This window comes from Ovis canadensis, chromosome 1 (genome assembly GCF_042477335.2).
Source record: "Ovis canadensis isolate MfBH-ARS-UI-01 breed Bighorn chromosome 1, ARS-UI_OviCan_v2, whole genome shotgun sequence".
Classification (NCBI taxonomy): domain Eukaryota; kingdom Metazoa; phylum Chordata; class Mammalia; order Artiodactyla; family Bovidae; genus Ovis; species Ovis canadensis.
This window is the reverse complement of record NC_091245.1, coordinates 115,385,044-115,407,096: the sequence shown is the minus strand read 5'-3', so window position 1 is coordinate 115,407,096 and position 22,053 is coordinate 115,385,044. Positions and strand designations below refer to the sequence as shown.

Here is a 22,053-nt window from a genome sequence, read left to right as displayed (position 1 = left end):
GTCTGTCAGGCAGCCTATAGGGATCCAACATTTCCAGTCACACAAGTCTTCGAAGGGAGGCAGTTCTTTCTTAGCTACTTCTTTCTTCATAAAAGCCAAGGTAGAAACATCATGAGCTACAAACCAATCAAACAGATTTTAAAGGAGCTGGCAGCATTGGCTAAATCTTTTTTTTTTTTTTTTAAGATGAAATCCCAAAACTCGACAATAGAGACAAGCAAAATTTCAGAGCTTTTTATGAAGAAAGAAGCTAAATCCACTCTGACCTTATCCCTAAAAGGGAGTTTCCAGAGGACAAGCAGTTGTGACAAGTTTTTAAACATCCCAAGAAATCTCAGGAGGAGGCTCACATCTGGACCAACACACTGAGCCTGAATAATAACAATAATAACGGCCAACAAACAAACACATAGCACATGCATGAACAGATGCAGCCACATGACCAGACACCTACACCCATGAGCACATAACCACACACAGTCACCTTCATACACATGTTCACAAACCCACAAAACCCACACCTGTGCACGTGGCTAGGCACACTCACGCATGTATGCATGCACATAAGTACACATATGTACAGATACATACATATACACACGCACATTCTAACACAAAGCTTTGTTGTGAATGCTTCATACCACTCCAATCACTCAATCCTCCCAGCAAATCTATGGAGCAAACACTATTACTAACCCTGTTTCTCAGATGAGGAAACTAGAAGTACAAAGACATTAAATAATCTGTCCAAGGTGACAGAGCCAGGATTCAAAAGCAGTTCTAGAGAACATGCTCATAGCTTCTACTTTTATACCATCCTCTTCACTAAGAAGTTTAATCCTAAGAGCCAGTTCTCAGAAGTGAGAATTCCAGCTGATGAAGGTCTCCATTCCAGAATCAACCAGGTCTACACCATTACATAAGGTTTAGACTGCTCTATCTAATGGATGATCGAAAACAGCCCCATAAGGGCAAATAGTTTCTGCACTGTCTTTTATTTCTCCTTCCTCCTCAATTCTAAGCCTGGGTCAGTACCCTAAAAATGGTCACCTTTTATTCATATTGTCAGAGTTTTATTTCTCCCCAGCCCCACATTCAACAAACACAGTCAAAGCAAACAAAGGAAAATGCCCACAGGAGAGACTGGAGATTTCCAGTTAAAATTTTGGACCTGGGCAAGAAAAACATACAAAGAAGCACTAAGTTCCAGATCACAGAGGCCACAGAAGCCAGCGTGTCTGACAAGGGTTGCTCTCTAAGCCCAGTCCTCACAAAGACAGACCTCTGCAGCCTCACCAGAGATCCTCATTCTCCAAGGGCTTTCTAACTGCCAGCTGTCCTGTAACACTGGACGTAACACTGGGAGGCAGCACGGCTTGATGGGAAAAGTCCAAGCTTGAAGTTAGACAGCCTTGAGCTCAGCTCTGAGCTCTACCCTTTACTGACCATGTGACTTCTGGGGAAATGACTTTAATAAGGACTCCAAACTTTAGTGTCCTCGTATGAAAATGGAAATACTGAGACCCACCTCACTGTGACGGGAAAGGTATTAAATGACACACATGGCAAATGCTTAATAGGAGCTATTGACGTCGTTAGTGTCATTCTGTTATATAAGTTATAGCTCCAGAGGAGCTACAGACTGGTAAATGAACCCCCACATACCTACAAGTCCGGAGCTCATTATCTCTGCCCTAAGACTTCCTATACATCAACTGCCACTCTTTGTCATGTCTTACCTTGTCCTCACAGCAATCCTGCTCAAGAAACAATATTTCATCTTCACACTACAACAGAGAGCCAGCCATTTAACTAAGCAGTCAGTGCTGGTTCAGCAAACACTGCCCTGCCATCTCCATATCACTGAGACAGGCTACCTGATGGTTGAAGTTTCTGTTCAAAGCCACACTCAGAAGGTCAATAGCGTATTTGGAAGAGCTGTAGGGCTCCTGGCCTTTGCTGTGCTGGACATCCTCAAGGCTGAAATTAGATTTCTTTGCATTGCGAGATGATGTCCAAATGAGCTGAGACGGACTCTCACTGTGACATAGGAGAGATTCTAGTTCCTGAATCTGAATGAGGAATAAAAGAAACAACAACAAAAAAAGTATCAAAATATACTAAGGGATTACAAGATAACAATTTTGAAACCAATATATATGTACATTAAAATTGAACAGGTGTGTCCTTGCTAGAGTGGGACACAAGTAAGCAAGAGAAGGAGTTTAGACTGATCCATGCGGTAAGGGATTAGAGTCAGAGACATCAGTGTGAGCTCATGTTTAGCTTAATAAAGATTCAGATGATTACATACAAAATATTTATAAATGGGTTAGCATGCACATAGATATTTCCTTGAATTCCAGAAAAACATCTACGTCTGTTTCATCAATTACGCTACAGCCTTTGACTGTGTGCAACATAACAAACTGTGGAAAGCTCTTAAACAGATGGGAACACCAGACCATCTTACCTATCTTCTAAGAAATCTGTATGTGGGTCAAGAAGCAACAGTTAGAACCCTGTATGGAACAACCGATTAGTTCAATGAGAAAGGAGTAGGACAGGGCTGTCTGCTGTTACCCTGTTTGTTTAACCTATGTGCTGGGCATATCATGAGAAATGTCAGGCTGGATGAGTTACAAGCTGGAATCAAGATAGGAGGGAGAAACAACAACCACCTCAGATATGTGGATGATACCACTCTAATGGCAGAAAGCAAAGCAGAACTACAGAGACTCATGATGAGGGTAAAGGAGGAGAGTGAAAGAGCTGGCTTAAAACTAAATATTAAAAAAACTAAGATCATGGCATCCAGCCCCATTACTTCATGGCAAACTGAAGGGGAAATGGTGGAAGCAGTGACAGATATCCTCTTCTTGGGCTCTAAAATCACTGTGGATGGTGACTGCAGCCATGAAATCAGAAGACAATTGCTTCTCGGCAGGAAAGCTATGACAAAGCTAGACAGTATGTTGAAAACAGAGACATTACTCTGCCAAAAAGGTCTGTATAGTCAAGGCGATGGTCTTTCCAGTAGTCAAGTACGGTTGTGAGAACTGGACCATAAAGAAGGCAGAATGCCAAAGAATTGATGCCTTCAAGCTGTGGTGCTGGAGAAGACTCCTGAGAATCCCCTGGACAGCAAGGAGATTATACTAGTCAAATCTTAAGGAAAGTCAACCCTGAATGCTCACTGGAAGGACTGATACTGAAGCTGAAGCTCTAGCATTTTTGTCCTCTGATGCAAAAAGCCAACTCACTGGAAAAGTCCCTAACGCTGGGAAAGATGGAGGGGAGAAAGAGAAGAGGGCATCAGAGGATGAGATGGCTGGATGGCATCACAGATGAAATGGACATGAACTTGGGCAAGCTTTGGGAGATGAAGGACAGGGAGGCCTGGTGTGCTACAGTTCCATGGGGCTGCAAAGAGTCAGACATGACTGACAGACTGAACAAAAACAAGATATGTCCTTGCTCTGTGAGCTGAGAGGGCCTACAAGCACATGCTATCTCAACAGCAAGGAGCACCAGATCTTGGTTTCTAAAACCATTCTCCAACAAAAGGAAACAGATCTCCCAGAGAAATGTCTGATTCTGAGACTGGGATAGGAAATATATAACGTGAGTCTTAAACATCATGTGGTGTCAGGGAGGACATGCACGAAACAAAACCAGAAACCCACAATGATGAGGCTATGTCAAAGATATAGAAGTACCACAGGATAGAAAGCCTAGAAATAAACCCACCCACCTACGGTCAAGTAATCTACAAGCGAAGGAAGCACATACAGTGTGAAAAGAAGGTCTCTTCAATACCTGGCATGGGGAAGACTGGACAGCTACATGCAAGTGAATGAAATTAAAACATTCTCTAATACCACATTCAAAAATAAACTCAAAATGGATGAAAGATCTAAATGTAAGACCAGAGACTATAAAAGTCCTGTAGGAAAACGTAGGCAGAATACTCTTTGACATAAATCGCAGCACTATTTTTTTGGATACACCTCCTAGAGTAATGTAAATAAAAACAAAGCTAAAAAAATGGGATCTAGTTAAACTTAAAAGCATTCGCACAGGAAAGGAAACAATAAATTGAAAAATAAATTGAAAAAATTTATTTCTCCAAAATAAATTGGAGAAAATACTTACAAACAATGCAACCCATAAGGGATTAATTCCAAAATATACAGCCTATTCAGCTCAATGTCAAAAAACAAACAACCCAATCAAGATATGGGTAGACAATCTAAACAGACATTTCTCCAAAGAAGATACACAGATGGCCAAGAGACACATGAAAAGATTTTTAACATCATTCATTATTAGAGAAATGCTAATCAAAACTATTAATACAATGAGGTATCACCTCACACCAGTCTACAAATAACAAATGCTGGAACGGGTACAGAGAAAAACGAAACCTCTTAAACTGCTGATGGGAATATAAATTGGTACAGCCACTATGGAGAACAGTGCGACAAGCTCTACTAAAAACAGAGCTGCCAAAATGTACTTCAAAAAGACACGTACACTATGATGCACGTTGCTGCACTATTTCCAATAGCCGAGACGTGGAAACCACCTAAATGCCCACTGATAGATGAATGGATCAAGATGTGGTGTGTGCATACACACAAGCGCACATATCACTCAGCCATAAAATGAACAAAATAATGCCATCTGCAGCAACATGGATGAACCTAGAGATTATCCTACTAAGTGAAGTCAGAGAAAGACAAATACATGATAGCACTTATATGTGAAATCTAGAAAAAAGTGACACAAAAGGATTTACTTACAAAACAGAACTAGACTCACAGATGCAGAAAACAAATTTGCAGTTACCCAAGGGTAAAGGTAGGAGGGACACACTACTATATAACATAGATAACCAACAAGGACCTACTGTATAGCACAGAGAACTATACTCAATATTTTGTAATAACCTCTATAGGAAAAGAATCTGAAGAAGATATGTGTGTATATAGATACACACATACATATGCATGTATATACAACCTCATCATTTTTCTGTACACCTGAAACTAATACAACATTGCAAATCAACTATACTTCAATAAAGTTTTTGAAAAAGATATAAAAGTTCCAACTGAAAGAGGTCCAATGGCCTAAGCTAAAATAATTCGAGTAAGAAAATAATGTTTATAATTCAAAGGAGAAAATACATATCCATGAATCTGCATGGATGTAACAAATGCCTTTATTCAGGCATTTGTTACATCACTGACTCGATGGACATGAGTCTGAGTGAACTCCGGGAGTTGGTGATGGACAGGGAGGCCTGGCGTGCTGCAATTCATGGGGTCGCAAAGAGTTGGACAAGACTGAGCGACTGAACTGAACTGAAGGAATAATAGGCCAATAAATAAGTGGCTGAATAAAGAATTAAGTGGAGGAGAACAGATATATCCCCCTTGCAGAAAAACTCCAAACAATTCATATAGCTACTCCATGTTTAAGAAGGCCAAGCACAACCAAGTGTCAGCTACACAAAGCAACTCTCTTCTACAAGACTACTATAGGTAAGGGGAGAAAGAAGTAACTTTACAAAGGAAAAACCCGACAAACACTACTTCAAGTCAGCGGATCAAAGAGAACATCAACACTAATAAGACATACTGACAGGACGTGACGAGACTGGCACTCTATCTCTGTGGCCTTCTTTTCAAAAACACATTTTCTCAAATCTAATTATGAGGAAAACAGACACAAATCAATAAGGAACCATGTACAAAACACCTAAGCAGTAATCCCCAAACTGCCAGGGTCATCAAAAACAAGGAAAGTGTGAGAAATTATCACGACCAAGAAGAGCCTAAGGAGATTTGACTACTAAATGTAATGTGAGATTTAACTACTAAATGGGATGCTAGAACTGAAAAAGGATATCACACAAAATTGAAGAGATCTGAATAAAGCATGGAGTTTCGTTAACAGTAATATATCAACATTAGTTCACTAACTGTGACAATCTACCAAACTATGTAGGATGTTAATAATAGAGGAAACTGGGACTTCCCTGGTGGTCCAGTGGTTAATACTCCAAGCTTCTAATGCAAGGAGGTGCAGGTTCAAGCCCAAGTGGGGGAACTAAGATCTCACATGCAGCATGATGCAGCCAAAAGATGAGGAAACTAGGCCTAAGGTTTGCAGAGACTCTGCAGTAATTCTGTAAATCTATCCTAAAACTAGAAGTTTATTAAAGAAATATCTAGGAATGCTTCCAGATTGGCAATGAATATTTACATCAAATCGAGAGAATCCATGAACATGAGATTAACTCAGTTATCTGGTTCCACAACGTATACTGCACTGTACCTGGAAGTTTACAGAAATTATCTCTGGTCTTTTAACAGCCCTAAAAGTTTGATCATTTATAATCAAACTGGGGATGGAACCATTCATATAATGCATTTACACCTGGACCTAGAATCCAAGTTTGTGTTCTACAAAGTGGTAAGATTCCTAAAACTAATTTGGAGAGAGTAGAAGGCATCATAAACCTTCCTGTTATTTTATTTGATAAATCAATCCCCAAACCCCTGCTGTTAGGCCTACCTGCTTAAGGACACACAATGTTAAGTCATGTCACCAGAATACCCGTGATAATTGTGCCTTTGGTCACAACTCTCCTCTGCCATTCCCCCAACCCAGATTACCCCAAAATACTAGATTTCCTTAGCAACTTGATTTTTTAAGCAACAGATTCATCAAAAAGTTGACAGACCATTAATAGTAACATTAACTTACCCTCTGTCATTGCCAATTAATTTAATAATTCAAAAAGATGGCAAAAAATGAGAGGATTATAAAAACATAAGGGATATATTAGATGAATCTCTGAAGAGTTATAAAACATGATCAAATATGAATTCAACCCTGACTATATTTTAACTTTTATCATTGAAAAAGCAATACCATATTTTTAAGTGCTAAAGGACCTAGAATGACAGATGAATCTCACTCACTCCTGATATTCTGGTACCCCAGTTCAAAGGGGGTCCTAATTTCATTTGTATCATTCTAGAAATAGATATATATTTTTCTATTTGTCTATACAAATGAGATCACACTATACATAGTACAACCAGCTGTTTCTTCTCAATAATAAAATACTAATGGCTATCCCATCTAAGTGCAAAAGATCTTTTCTTTTAGTGGTTTCACAATATTCCAACGTTTATGTACATATTAAATTATTATATTTATATTTACAGCTAGCCCTCAAGGAGGTCCAATTATGAGGGAAATTATATTTGAGGTGAAAAAAAAGATCCTAAATCTAGAAGTGTCAGAGATACAAATTCTATGCATCAGAAACAGTTCTTCTAATACCAAAGAATTAAAAGCAACTGGCAATAGAGCTGGGCATTACTTAATCTAGATATTAAAGCTGTCTTATGAGACTAAATGTCAGGCAAGAACACAGAACAACTTAGGCAATTTGCACATCCCTTGCTTAGCTTTATATGTATGCCTGGAATTGTAACACATCAGCCTGGATGCTTAAGAAATCACATCAAGAGAGTGAAAGATTAACTATTAAGTGCTGTCTAATAGTGTCTTGTCTGTTACCCTATGCTATCTGATGACAAGCCCAGTTTCAAAGACCATTTAGAACAGTTCTTGTGCACTTGCTCAGTTCTCTTCATTGTTTCTAAAAGTGTGTTCACATTTTACTTTCTGCTCTCTGAAGTTGATGTCCAAAGGAAAAAACACACCAGCAGGCTGCTTTAGGGAAGCAATGTTTTCAAAGAGTAATCACCCCATTTAAACACTCAAAGATGTAATGCTAGCCATAAAGCTAGCTCATTAGCTTAACAGCACAGCACTGGACATATCTGCACACGTGTTTAGGATCGCAGCACTAAGTGTTGGCTTACTAAGCCTAAAACTGTTTTACCAGGATAAAGTGGCCAAAGACATTGGTTTCAAACACCTCCTGGAGCCCATCAGGAGTAATCTTGTCATTCTGGGTCAGCAGTCCTTCAGCTGTGGAGAATATATGAATCACTTTTCTGAAACAGCAGAAGACAATGGTATGACTTTTTAAAGCTTCTTTAACTGATGATACTAAAGAGATACCCCCTCCTGCCTTCCTTGACCCCCCCAAATTTTCCTTGCTTCTGTAATAACAGGAATAGAAATACTTATTTCTCAGAGCAGGTTATTCTGAGCACTAAATCAAATGCAAAAATGCTTTCTTGCACCCAGTTCAACTTATATACCTATAGTTTATACAACCAACAGGAACCTGAGCCTCTCAAAACCCTGATGCAAAAACTCTCTTCCCTTCATTCCAAATCAAGCTATTAGGTTGGTGAAAAAGTAACTGTGGTTTTAGACTGTGAATTTTTAATCATTATAACTGGCTCAAACACACCTTTATTAATCAGAATAGGAACCATTACAATCAACACATTTTTGCCAGTGAGAAGTAAGTTTGTTTATTCCTGTAGCAAAAAATTCATGCTTCAGGATTCCACAAACTCTTGGAAAGCATTTTTCTGCCTCCTGCTGGTTGTGGAAGCACTTTCCCTGCAAAAAGTTTCAAGATGTTTGAAGAAGTTGTCAGTTGGCGAGATCAGGTGAATATGGTGGATAAGGCAAAACATGATACAGCCCAATTCATTCAACTTTTGAAGCACTGGATGTGCAACGTGTGGTCATGGAGAAGAACCGGGTCCCCTCTCTTGACCAATGCAGCTACAGGCACTGCAGTTTTCGGTGCATCTCACTGATTTGGTGAACCTACTTCTCAGATGTAATGGTTTCGCCAGGACTCAGAAAGCTGTAGTGGATCAGAATGGCAGCACACCACCACACAGTGACCACGACACTCTTTTGGGTGCAGGTTTGGCTTTAGGGAGTGCTTTGGAGCTTCTTCTTGGTCAAAACACTGAGCTGGTTGTCACCAGTTACTTCTTCATCCAAACGCTTTGAGCTGGTTGTTGTCAGTTGTCATATACAGTTCACTTTTTAGTTCACATTACAATCTGACTAAGAAGTGGTTCATTATTTTTGCATAGAATAAGAGAAGATGACACTTCAAAATGACGATTTTTTTGATTTGCAGTCAGCTCACGAGGCTCCCACTTATCAAGCTTTTTCACCTTTCCCATCTGCTTCAAAAGCCAAACTACCACAGAATGGTCAACACTGAGTTCTTCAGCAACTTCTCATGCAGTTGTAAGAGGATCAACGTTAATGATTGTTCTCAGTTGGTCACTGTCATCTTCTGACCATTGGCCACTGAGTTCTCCATCTTCAAGGATCTCGTCTCCTTTGCAAAACTTCTCAAACAACCACTGCACTGTATGTTAGCAGTTTCTGGGCCAAATGTGTCGTTGATCTAAGTTGTCTCTACTACCTTATGAACAATTTTGAACTCAAATAGGAAAATCACTTGAATTTTCTGTCTAACATCATTTCCTAGTCTAAAAAAAATATAAAATACACAGCAAGTAATAAGTCATGAGCAAAAAACAAAGTGAAATATGTGCATGAAAATGATGTGTAACATAACCACATTTGTTTAAGAATATATTCCAATATCAACAGCAAATTTCAACCACGCAAAACCACAATACTTTTGCACCAACCTAATACAAGTCAACTGCCCTGGGGGAATACCAGTCACGCCAAGAAGGAAAAGTCTTCCCCTGCACACTGATGTCTAACTGCTGAACAAAGTAACAAAGTGAAGCAGGCCTTTTTATTACAGGGAATTCCTGAAGCATTGAATACAGGAAGACAGTGATTTGCTGTGAGATCAGTGTAATAGGTCAAGACGAGCATGTGATTTTGTGTGTAGGGGTATGTGTGTGTTGAATGGCAGAAAAGTAAAATAAAAGTAGCAGTACAGGAAGTAGCATGAAGTAAGAGTAATATCTATTTATGAATAAGTATGGATGTGCTTAGTTGTGTCTGACTCTTTGCCACCCCTTGGACTATAGCATGCCAGGTTCCTCTGTCCACTGAATTTTCCAGGCAAGAATACAGAAATGGGTTGGTTGCCATTTCCTTCTTCAGGTACTCCCTGACCCAGGGATCAAATCCACGTCTCCTGCATTGGAAGGTAGATTCTTTACCACTGTGCCACCTGGGAAGTCCATGAATAAATAAGTACATTGGGTCACAAAAAAGATTTATTTCTTACTGTAGGTTGTAGTTAAACATTTTTCAGAAGACTCTACACATGGACATCACCAGATGGTCAACACCAAAATCAGACTGATTATATTCTTTGTAGCCAAAGATAGAGAAGCTCTATACAGTCAGCAAAAACAAGACCAAGAGCTGACTGTGGCTCAGATTATGAGCTCCTTATTGCCAAATTCAGACTTAAATTGAAGAAAGTAGAGAAAACCACTAGACCATTCAGGTATGACCTAAATCAAATCCCTTCTGATTATACAGTGGAAGTGAGAAATAGATTTAAGGGACTAGATCTGATAGATAGAGTGCCTGATGAACTATGGACTGAGGTTCATGACACTATACAGGAAACAGGGATCAAGGTCATCCCCATGGAAAAGAAATGCAAAAAGGCAAAATGGCTGTCTGCGGAGCCCTTAAAAATAGCTGTGAAAAGAAGAGAAGCAAAAAGCAAAGAAGAAAAGGAAAGATATAAACATCTGAATGCAGAGTTCCAAAGAATAGCAAGAAGAGATAAGAAAGCCGTCCTCAGTGATCAATGCAAAGAAACAGAGGAAAACAACAGAATGGGAAAGACTAGAGATCTCTTTAAGAAAATTAGAGATACCAAGGGAACATTTCATGCAAAGATGGGCTCGATAAAGGACAGAAATGGTATGGACCTAACAGAAGCAGAAGATATTAAGAAGAGGTGGCAAAAATACAAGAAGAACTGTACAAAAAAGGATCTTCATGGCCAAGATAATCATGATGGTGTGATCACTCACCTACAGCCAGACATCCTGGAATGTGAAGTCAAGTGGGCCTTAGAAAGCATCACTATGAACAAAGCTAGTGTAGGTGATGGAATTCCAGTTGAGCTATTTCAAATCCTGAAAGATGATGCTGTGAAAGTACTGCACTCAATATGCCAGCAAATTTGGAAAACTCAGCAGTGGCCACAGGACTGGAAAAGGGCAGTTTTCATTCCAATCCCAAAGAAAGGCAATGCCAAAGAATGCTCAAACTACTGCACAATTACATTCATCTCACACGCTAGCAAAGTAATGCTCAAAATTCTCCAAGCCAGGCTTCAGCAATACATGAACCGTGACTTCCAGATGGTTTTAGAAAAGGCAGAGGAACCAGAAATCAAATTGCCAACATCTGCTGGCTAATGGAAAAATCAAGAGAGTTCCAGAAAAACATCTATTTCTGCTTTATTGACTATGTCAAAGCCTTTGACTGTGTGGATCACAATAAACTGTGGAAAATTCTGAAAGAGATGGGACTACCAGACCACCTGACCTGCCTCTTGAGAAACCTATATGCACATCAGGAAGCAACAGTTAGAACTGGACATGGAACAACAGACTGGTTCCAAATAGGAAAAGGAGTACATCAAGGCTGTATATTGTCACCCTGCTTATTTAACTTCTATGCAGAGTACATCATGAGAAACACTGGACTGGAAGAAACACAAGCTGGAATCAAGATTGCCGGGAGAAATATCAATAACCTCAGATATGCAGATGACACCGCCCTTATGGCAGAAAGTGAAGAGGAACTAAAAAGCCTCTTGATGAAAGTGAAGGAGGAGAGTGAAAAAGTTGGCTTAAAGCTCAGCATTCAGAAAACGAAGATCATGGCATGTGGTCACATCACTTTATAGGAAATAGATGGGGAAACAGTGGAAGCAGTGTCAGACTTTATTTTTTGGGGCTCCCAAATCACTGCAGATGGTGATTGCAGCCATGAAATTAAAAGACACTTACTCCTTGGAAGAAAAGTTATGACCAACCTAGATAGTATATTCAAAAGCAGAGACATTACTTTGCCAACAAAGGTCCGTCTAGTCAAGGCTATGGTTTTTCCAGTGGTCATATATGGATGTGAGAGTTGGACGGTGAAGAAAGCTGAGAGCCAAAGAATTGATGCTTTTGAACTGTGGTGTTGGAGAAGACTCCTGAGAGACCCTTGGACTGCAAGGAGATCCAACCAGTCCATTCTAAAGGAGATCAGCCCTGGGTGTTCTTTGGAAGGAATGATGCTGAAGCTGAAGCTCAGTACTTTGGCCACCTCATGAGAAGAGTTGACTCATTGGAAAAGACTCTGATGCTGGGAGGGATTGGGGGCAGGAGGAGAAGGGGATGACAGAGGATGAGATGGCTGGATGGCATCACTGACTCGATGGACGTGAGTTTGAGTGAACTCCAGGAGATGGTGATGGACAGGGAGGCCTGGTGTGCTGTGTTTCATGGGGTCGCAAAGAGTTAGACACGACTGAGCGACTGAACTGAACTGAATGTGTATTGAGAATCTCCCAGGAAGGTATTTAGCCCTGTACGTGTCCTTAGCCTACTGGTCAGAGTACCTAACACATGGCTGAGAAATGCTGCTCAAGTTGCCTTCCTGGATATTAGAGTCTCACTGACAACTCTGCCTAGCTCTGAAATGTTCTCATGGACACAATGAGGCAGGCCAAAACTGACCTGCCACAACATGCAACATGCTTGGAATATCTGCGGACCAAGAACACAGAATCATGACTTGCTACGTTCCTCACAAAGACAAAAGCACGTTTCGCGACACGGCTGCAACACGCACTTTCTGTCTTCATTCTTCTCCACACCCGCTCACCCCCTCAACTTAATGGACTGACGGCAAAACTTGGCAAAAAATAAATCAACAAACACCTTCCTTCCAATCAGTTAATCTAGAAGACAAACATTACCTTGAAAAGAGACCACGAAAAAGTGCTTTGATATTCAGCTGTGGATTAGGCATGATCCCAGCATTTAGATATACATAGTCTAATCTCTGAAACCTGCAAGTAAAATCAAGAAAGAAGATTGTTAGCTGTCTCTTAGAGCAGTTAGAATAAAGAAGGTCCATGAAGGACAGAAAGCACAAAAAAGATGACCGTAGCAAGCTAAGGCACCAGTACTACCTTCTCAACATTTTTTATTTAGCCTGGTAAATATTTGAGAATTCTCTTTTTGATGGTGGCCTCAAACAGAATTTGAAGAGCTGTAATGGGTTTTGAAGTCAAATCTTCTCTGATCAATACTCCTTCCAGCTTAGTCCTCCCAATAAGGTACCACAGTGACTTTATTAAACCCACACTCCCTCTGGTCTTAGAAATGTTTTTGCTTAAAAAAAAAAAAAAACACTCACATCTTGCCTCTTTGACAAGTAAAATTTGTATAATCTGATCCATTAATGCTGGAATCTGAACACCAAGATATCCACTAGAGCAGGGAACACAAGTAATGCAAACGGCTATCAAACATAAATGAAATACAATATATTATTCTTCAGCCAATTCTTTTACCAAGAACGTTTTCCTTATATATACTGAAGTTCATTTTACTGTCCATGGAAATAAAGAAGCTCTTGCTTATTAAGGGCCTAAATTACAAAAATGTAATTAATAGTTTATTAATTAAACTAATTATTATTCACTCCTCTTAGAAGAAAAAAAACATGTCTCTCCAGAAAAATGCATTGTGTAGCTATATGCAATTTATTGTACATTTTTTGAGAAGTTATATATCTAAGGACTCTAGCCCTTCAGATACTAAACATTTATCAAACGTCTATTGTATGCCAATTACTGTCAGTATGAACAAAGTTTTAGTGAGTGGCCTGGGGAAATTTCTTTACTTGTCAATACATGCCTCACATACTTAATGAAGTTTTTTTATGTGAAGCAAAGATGCAAAAAATGTATTTAAACATCAAAGGAGTTACACTAACCTAAGACTTTACAACTGACTGCATGTCAAAATATGCTCATAAATTAATCTTCATGGAATGGTCATGATTGTGATTAAGAATGAAAATAATATGTTACTCTACAGATTTCCTCAGTGTAACTTCTTTTTACACTGCACCTGTTTCTTTTATAGATTTTCCCATCCCTTCTTATTCTATTAGCTGTTGCACTGCACAATCGCATGAGAAAAAAGCCATCAATAAGACGCAGACCTTTGCTTGAGCTCCTTGGTGGCCTGGAACACCGACGGCAGGCTGCTGACATCCACCTGCACAATGGAGACCTCAGCAGTGGGGTGGGAGGCCAGCAGAGAGGTGCGGACAGCTTCTGCTTTGCTCATGCTCCTGCACGCCAAGCACAGGTGAAGCGCATCATCTTCTTCCAGCAACCGCCTGCAGAGGGCTAGGCCCACTCCACTGAGAGGACAATTCAGATATCGAACATGCATTAAATGAGATGGTGCCAAATAGAGGCAACTTCTCTCTGGCTCAGAAGACTGATTTTGTCAACTTGAGCCCCAAACAGGTAGACAGAAAGCACTCAAAAACTATGTAAAGAAGTGGGGAACCCTCCAACTCTAATAGTCACTGGCTCACGATGTTGTCCAGCTTGTGTTTCTTTCATTTTGCAAAAGCTCAATGACCTGAATAACTGCAAATCAGAATTGCCCTTTAGCATTTAAGACAGAGTTTATCCTGTCAGTGGTTTTCATTTTATGCTGATCATGACACTCATGAAAGTGATTCAATACATCATCAGCAAGTGCTAAAAAGAGCATCTCAGCGTTTAGCAGTGTGCCTGTTTTAATCTACTGTCTAGGTTTCTCAAAGGCAAGGGCTCTTCTATCAGTTGGTATGAGGGCCACTATCAGCAGCACCAGAAATTCCTAATTTAAGGAATGGGTGACTCTTTCAGGGTAAGGTATAAGCAAATGGCAGGAGAGACAAGTCCCTCTCAACTACTAGGACTGAATAACCAACAGGAAGATGATTAAGTAAAAGATAGGGAAAGGAAATATAAGATGGCTACACAAAAAGAGAAGTAGGGATGAATGCGTGCTTCATGCTTAGTCACTCAGTCGTGTCTGACTCTTGGTGACCCTATGGATTGTTGCCCACTAGGCTGCAGATGGTGACTGCAGCCATGAAATTAAAAGACGCTTACTCCTTGGAAGAAAACTTATGACCAACTTAGATAGCATGTTGAAAAGCAGAGACATTTGCCAACAAAGGTCCGTCTAGTCAAGGCTATGGTTTTCCAGTGGTCATGTATGGATGTGAGAGTTGGACAGTGAAGAAAGCTGAGCGCCGAAGAATTGATGCTTTTGAACTGTGGTGTTGGAGAAGACTCCTGAGAGTCCCTTGGACTGCAAGGAGATCCAACCAGTCCATTCTAAAGGAGATCAGCCCTGGGATTTCTTTGAAAGGAATGATGCTCAAGCTGAAACTCCAGTACTCTGGCCACCTCATGGGAAGAATTGACTCATTGGAAAAGACTGATCCTGAGAGGGACTAGGGGCAGGAGGAAAAGGGGACAACAGAGGATGAGATGGCTGGATGGCATCACCAACTCAATGGACGTGAGTTTGCGTGAACTCCGGGAGTTGGCAATGGATAGGGAGGCCTGGTGTGCTGCGATTCATGAGGTCGCAAAGAGTCGGACACGACTGAGCGACTGAACTGAACTGAACTGAGGCTCCTCTGTCTATGGAATTTTCCAGGCAAGAACACTGGAGAGGGTTGCCATTTCCTCCTCCAGGGGATCTTCCCCAGGCAGGGATGAGTACATGTGTCAATTACCTCCTTCAGAAAGAGCATTGTGAAACCACACAGTAGATGGGGAGAGGGGTCGGATCAGGTTGGCTGATAACAGTGAAACCCTAGGTAAGTGGGCTTTTTCCAAGACTTTAAAGCTGATTCCAGGCAAAGAGCCTAGCACCATGAATAAACCATAGTTATGTTTATTCATCCCCACTTGAGAATAGGCCTTTACTATAAATATACAATTGCACATATCACAATATTTGTAAAAGGAACAAACACAAAATCAAGCCTGACTTATTTAAGCACATCAACATAGAAAGCACCACACTGGTTGTTAAAGTTATTCAGGTGAGGGCATATTAAAATTCTGCCCATCACAAGACACCTGCCAGGTTTGTCTTTTAACATGGACAGGTCTAGATAACTGAAAGCTGAACTAATTTTAAATGTCGTTTAACATAACCTCAGTCTTAATCCACCCGTCCCTCCCCCACAAAACGCCTCAATTAGAAAACTGGTTTGGTTAGTTTCATCCTTCACACACTGTTCATTGAATTACAAACGAAAAGTAAAACGGAGGCTGAATCCAAATACCCAACCCCTGGAGTAAAGTACTCATCGGCAGTACGGTTACTTGCACTCCTTCCACGCCTTAACAGAAAAAAGGTACTTTTCTCTGAGTCTCTGAAGAGTACTTACACCAGGTGTCTAGCACTGTGTTATATGAGATATTCTCACCCCATCCCACCCCCAACCCCCGTATTCTAACGTTCTTGGAGGCTGAAATTTATCTAGGGGCGGAAGTCTAGCACAGAAAAAAGCTGGGAGAGTACAAAATATATGGTGACCTGGTCTAATTTACCAGTGATGAGAAAGTTAAAAGTGTAAAGGGGGCGAGGTCTGAGTGGGTAGAGCCCTTTCTCTGCATACCGACAGGATCGTCACTGAGACACATCTCTTAGTGACGCTCTACTTTTTGTTTTTCGCTGTCATGTTTAATTGAAAGCACGTTACTGAGCTGCTCACGACGCCGACAGGCCTGGTACCTCGCGCACAGGGGAACCCAGGGAAAAGCCGGACAGGGTCTCGGCCCTGTCCCCACCAAGGCAGGGTCAACGACAGGAGCTCCTAGGGTCGGTCGGTGGCGGGTCCACCTGGCTCGGTACTTCCTGCTCCCTTGGACCCCAGCCCCGCCGCCTCCACTATCTCGAAGGAGGTCTCACCTGCTCGCCCCGGTGATCAAAACCACTTTCCGCATGCTTGCACACCCTGTGACCACGCGCCCCAAAGCAGGGACCCAGCAAGGTTTCCCACGGGTACTTAGACCCATATCCCCGCCTCGGCCACGCCCCCGGGCCGTCAATCAGGGCCCCCCGGGGACCCGCCTCCCTTTTTCGTCATGGATTTCGCGCTGGGAGGCTCTTCCGTCGCTGCCTCCCAGCCGCTCGCAGCGCAGGAGCCGGGATGGAGTGAGATAGGCCGAGGGGCGGGGCCGCGTTGTCGCACGAGGCCCGAGCCAATCCGAGCTGTCCCTGCTCCTGGGCCTCGGAAGGTGTCCCGCCCCGCGTCCGCCCCGCGTCCGCCCCGCTGACGTGAGGCTTCTGTCGTGGTTGGGGCGTTCTCCTAGCAGTGCGCTCGGGTAGTGGAGTCGCAGCTCAAGCAGGGTGAATACCCTGGCGCCTCTGATTAGCACTTCATGGCAGGAAGACCTCAGGATATTTTCTCCAGAGCTCCGTATTTTAGAGGAGAGGTTTGAGGCTAGGAAGTGAAGTTTAGAGATGATCATTACTTAGTTTTCCATCCAGGCACTGTGCCAATTAACACCCAACCTTCTGGTTCCAAAACTCCTCCTCTTCCTCTAAAAAATCATCTTCGTGAAAATGAACACTGATTTTACTAAGAACTTTACGGAGAATCATGCATGAATTGCCAATTTTCAAAACTTGGAATATGGTGTAGAGTAAGAGAAGCTTAGAATTCCATAGGACGTAATGGGTCCTGTATTGTAACCCCCTATTTCAGTGTGTCTCAAATTCTTTGTGGTAAAGGACCCACTTTGTTTTTCCAAGCCATCCCAGATGGGTACTTCTGGAATAATCAATAAAAATAAATTGCTAGAAAAATTAAATAAAAAGCAAGAAGCATACAAGACCCAATTTTTTTTTTTAATTAAATTCAACAGATGTAAGTACTCTGCCAAATTGCCATAAAAGTTTCTGATGCTTACTTTAGGTTTCTGGATTTATTGTGGGCTAGTCACAATGTGACCATCACCAGTCTGGGTCCACAGTAAGGAATTCTGCACATCTTGTATCAAACTTTGTGGAAGGTTCTTCATAACCACTTTCAAAGTTTTAATTATTTATAAACAGCAATGACCTCTGAAAGATAGAGACTGAGGTCATTTTCACTGGCTTTTGAGTAACCTGGACGTTTTGATTAATTTTATATCAGTTTAGTACTAGATAAATCTTATAACAATAAAATTAGATTGAAAGAATAAACGTGATTATTAAAGATTTAATTCCTGTATCGTCTATATATTTTTTTTGAGTGATGCTCAGCTTCTACCCATAACCCACTTACAACTATTATAAAGAAACCATGATTTAACAATATTTTCTGAAAGTTCTGCAGTAAAATTAACTCTTATGTTGGGCTGCACCCCTACAGTCTTGCAACCCTTGTAGCTGCCCAGTTGCTAGACCAAAGAAAGAATCCAGAGGCAGCAAAAGAGACGTCAGTGATTTATTACATCTCACATATCAGAGGCACTGTCCTGGAGTGAGGCCCCACTGTGCACGGTCAACAGGAGGCAGGACAAGGCAGCAGTATTCACTGCACAGTGGAGGAGAAGGCTGTCGGTAACAGGGGACTTGACATCCAAAGGACTCCTTGATGGCCAGGGAGACTGCTGAAACGTCTTCCCACAGTTCTTTGAGTTAGCAACCTGTGCAAGGGCCACTGTTTCTTGTTGGTGATCAAACATGTTGGCGTCATTCTGGCCCTCAGTCTTAGAGTAATTGTTAGGTAGGGTCGGGGTTGATCATAACCAATTAAACTTTCAGCTCAGGAGATGGAGGCCACCATGGGCATATAGTAAGGATGAGGCAGGGCCAGGTAGGGCAGCAATGTACAGAGACCAAGAGAGCAGCAATGTTATAGGGCCTGACAGTACACCCCAATCTTTAGAATCTAGACCCAAAGCCTCCTTTTAGAGGGTCCAGAGTTCAGAGTTCCCTGGAGGAGGGCATGGCAACCCATTCCAGTATTCTTGCCTAGATAATCCCATGGACAGAGGAGCCTGGCGGGCTACAGACTATGGGGTTGCAAAGAGTCGGACACGACTGAAGCAACTTAGAATGAAAGCCCATAGAGCTCCGAAGTGACGTGTGAAATAAATGAGAGGGGACATTGAGTTGTATGGCTATCCTGTGAAAAACTCATTCTTACCAATAAGGGGAGGGCCCAGACTCAGGATTTAGTATCATCACAGTTTTAGGATGACCACCAGTGTAGGACTGACTGTGAGTTAAGTGAAGGCCTGAAGACTTTGGAGCAAGACCAGCAGTCTCTCCTTCCATCATTATATCCATCCAAGCCAAGTGAAGAAACCTTGGTCTTCTCCAAATAAAGTTTCTGCTTTCAAGGTTCTGCAGCCTCTGAAAGATAGGCTGAACTGCTAGATGTGCCAGAGAGACCAGGAGAATAAGACTCTGTTGATGACAGATACTTAATTTTGTATTTTAAAGATATTCCATCACATGTCGGATGCTGCTCCATAACAGCCATAATTGTTTTAATAAATCTTTTTTAAAAAATTTATTCGCCTGCACTGGGTTTAGCTGTGGCATGTGGGATCTAGTTCCCTAACCAAGGATCAAACCCAGGCCACCTTCATTGGGAGCGCAGTCTTAGCCATTGGACCACCAGAGAAGTCCTTATGGTTTTGCTTATAGGTGAATAAGTGTGACTTTTATCACGCAAGCTAGTCATCTTGAGTTTATATTGTTCATGGGCTGTTTTCCTAGAGATGCCAGAAGTAAACATGCTACCCAGCGATCGCATTTATGCCTAACACACCTTGGCCCCATGATCAGCATAGTAAATGTAGCCATTACCTTTGGCGGTTTATTCATTTCTTCATATAATAAATTTGCGTCTACACTAAACTCTGAAACTGATCTCTGGTTTCTTGTATCGTGCCTGAAATTGTCCTTAGGTAGACAAAAATGAAGATATCTTTAGCCTCCATAGTAGAGCTTTGTTCTGGGTTCTTACAGTCCTCTCTAGAACTAACTTGTCTATGGTTTGCAACAGGGGCAAAAAAATACAGCTGCCAATGGGACCTTACTTGTAGATACCTTTCGTCTGTCTTTTCTTCAAATCACTGTACATCCAGTGTGGCAAAGAACTACTTTGAGAGCGGCATTTTACCAACGGCATTAGATAGCAAAAGGTCACATGCTGCCTGTACATAATAAGTTATTGTTCTGTAGGACCCATGGACCAGAAGATATTATGTGTGTGCATTTCTTTTTCAAATACAAAATGAATATAAAATTATAAATGGAGATAAATCAATTTTCTAGTACTGATTTTACTAGTTTTTAATCAGCAGTTAAAAACATGCACCAGGACTTCCCTGGTGGCTCAGAGGGTAAAGCATCTGCCTGCAAGGCGGGAGACCTGGGTTCGACCCCTGGGTTGGGAAGATCCCCTGGAGAAGGAAATGGCAACCCACTCCAGTATTCTTGCCTGGAGAATCCCATGGACAGAGAAGCCTGGTAGTCTACAGTCCATGGGATTGCAAAGAGTCAGACACGACTGAGCGACTTCACTCACTCAGAAAAATGCAGGGCCTTTTAAGTTGTTAGATAAAATATTAAAGAGCAGATAATCTCTGTCTTTATTTTTTTAATTTTTTAATATATATTTATTTAATTGAAGGCTAGTTACAATATTGTATTGGTTTTGCCATACATTGACAGGAATCCGCCACAGGTGTACATGCGTTCCCCATTCTGAACCCCCCTCCCACCTCCTTCCCCATCACATCCTTCTGGGTCATCCCAGTGCACCAGCCGAAGCATCCTGTATCATGCATTGGACCTGGACTGGCGATTCATTTCACATATGATAATATACGTGTTTCAGTGCCATTCTCCCAAATCATCCCACCCTCTCCCTCTCCCTCTGAGTCCAAAAGACTGTTCTATGTATCTGTGTCTCTTTTGCTGTCTCACATACAGGGTTACTGTTTCTTTCTAAATTCCATATATATGTGTTATTATACTGTATTGGTGTTTTTCTTTCTGGCTTACTTCACTCTGTATAATCGGCTCCAGTTTCATCCACCTCATTAGAACTGATGCAAATGTATTCTTTTTAATGGCTGAGTAATACTCCATTGTGTATATGTACCACAGCTTTCTTATCCATTCATCTGCTGATGGACATCTAGGTTGCTTCCATGTCCTGGCTATTATAAACAGTGCTGCGGTACTGTTGGGGTGCTGCGGAACATTGGGGTACATGTGTCTCTTTCAATTCTGGTTTCCTCAGTGTGTATGCCCAGCAGTGGGATTGCTGGGTCATAAGGCAGTTCTATTTCCAGTTTTTAAAGCAATCTCCACACTGTTCTCCATAGTGGCTGTACTAGTTTGCATTCCCATCAACAGTGTAAGAGGGTTCCCTTTTCTCCACACCCTCTCCAGCATTTATTGTTTGTAGACTTTGGGATAGCAGCCATTCTGACTGGTGTGAAATGGTACCTCATTGTGGTTTTGATTTGCATTTCTCTGATAATGAGTGATGTTGAGCATCTTTTCATGTGTTTGTTAGCCATCTGTATGTCTTCTTTGCAGAAATGTCTGTTTAGTTCTTTGGCCCATTTTTTGATTGGGTCATTTATTTTTCTGGAATTGAGCTGCAGGAGTTGCTTGTATATTTTTGAGATTAGTTGTTTGTCAGTTGCTTCATTTGCTATTATTTTCTCCCATTCTGAAGGCTGTCTTTTCACCTTGCTTATAGTTTCCTTTGTTGTGCAGAAGCATTTGATTTTAATTAGATCCCCTTTGTTTATTTTTGCTTTTATTTCCAGTATTCTGGGAGGTGGGTCATAGAGGATCCTGCTGTGATTTATGTCGGAGAGTGTTTTGCCTATGTTCTCCTCTAGGAGTTTTATAGTTTCTGGTCTTATGTTTAGATCTTTAATCCATTTTGAGTTTATTTTTGTGTATGGTGTTAGAAAGTGATCTAGTTTCATTCTTTTACAAGTGGTTGACCAGTTTTCCAGGCACCACTTGTTAAAGAGATTGTCTTTAATCCATTGTATATTTTTGCCTC

The 22,053-nt window shown here is 41.3% G+C and overlaps 1 protein-coding gene across 4 annotated transcripts in view; it reads right to left on the bottom strand.

The window, feature by feature from the left end:
* The window catches only part of HSD17B7 (hydroxysteroid 17-beta dehydrogenase 7), a 31,225-nt gene extending 14,046 nt beyond the window's left edge, over positions 1-17,179 (bottom strand). Inside the window, exons 1-5 of one of the 4 annotated variants that reach the window (XR_011248101.1) lie at positions 16,929-17,152; positions 14,155-14,358; positions 12,899-12,991; positions 7,931-8,019; positions 1,878-2,072 (exon numbers count right to left, since the gene is read on the bottom strand). Coding sequence is in view for 2 of the 4 variants with exons in the window: in XM_069547399.1 (XP_069403500.1) it covers positions 1,878-2,072; positions 7,931-8,045; positions 12,899-12,991; positions 14,155-14,358; positions 16,929-17,035 (714 nt within the window). In the remaining 2 variants the exon portion in view is untranslated. Of the gene's footprint in view, positions 1-1,877; positions 2,073-7,930; positions 8,046-12,898; positions 12,992-14,154; positions 14,359-16,928 lie in introns of all 4 variants that reach the window. The other 3 variants (XR_011248100.1, XM_069547399.1, XM_069547394.1) reach the window with 3 other exon arrangements.
* Positions 17,180-22,053: the final 4,874 nt, after the last annotated feature.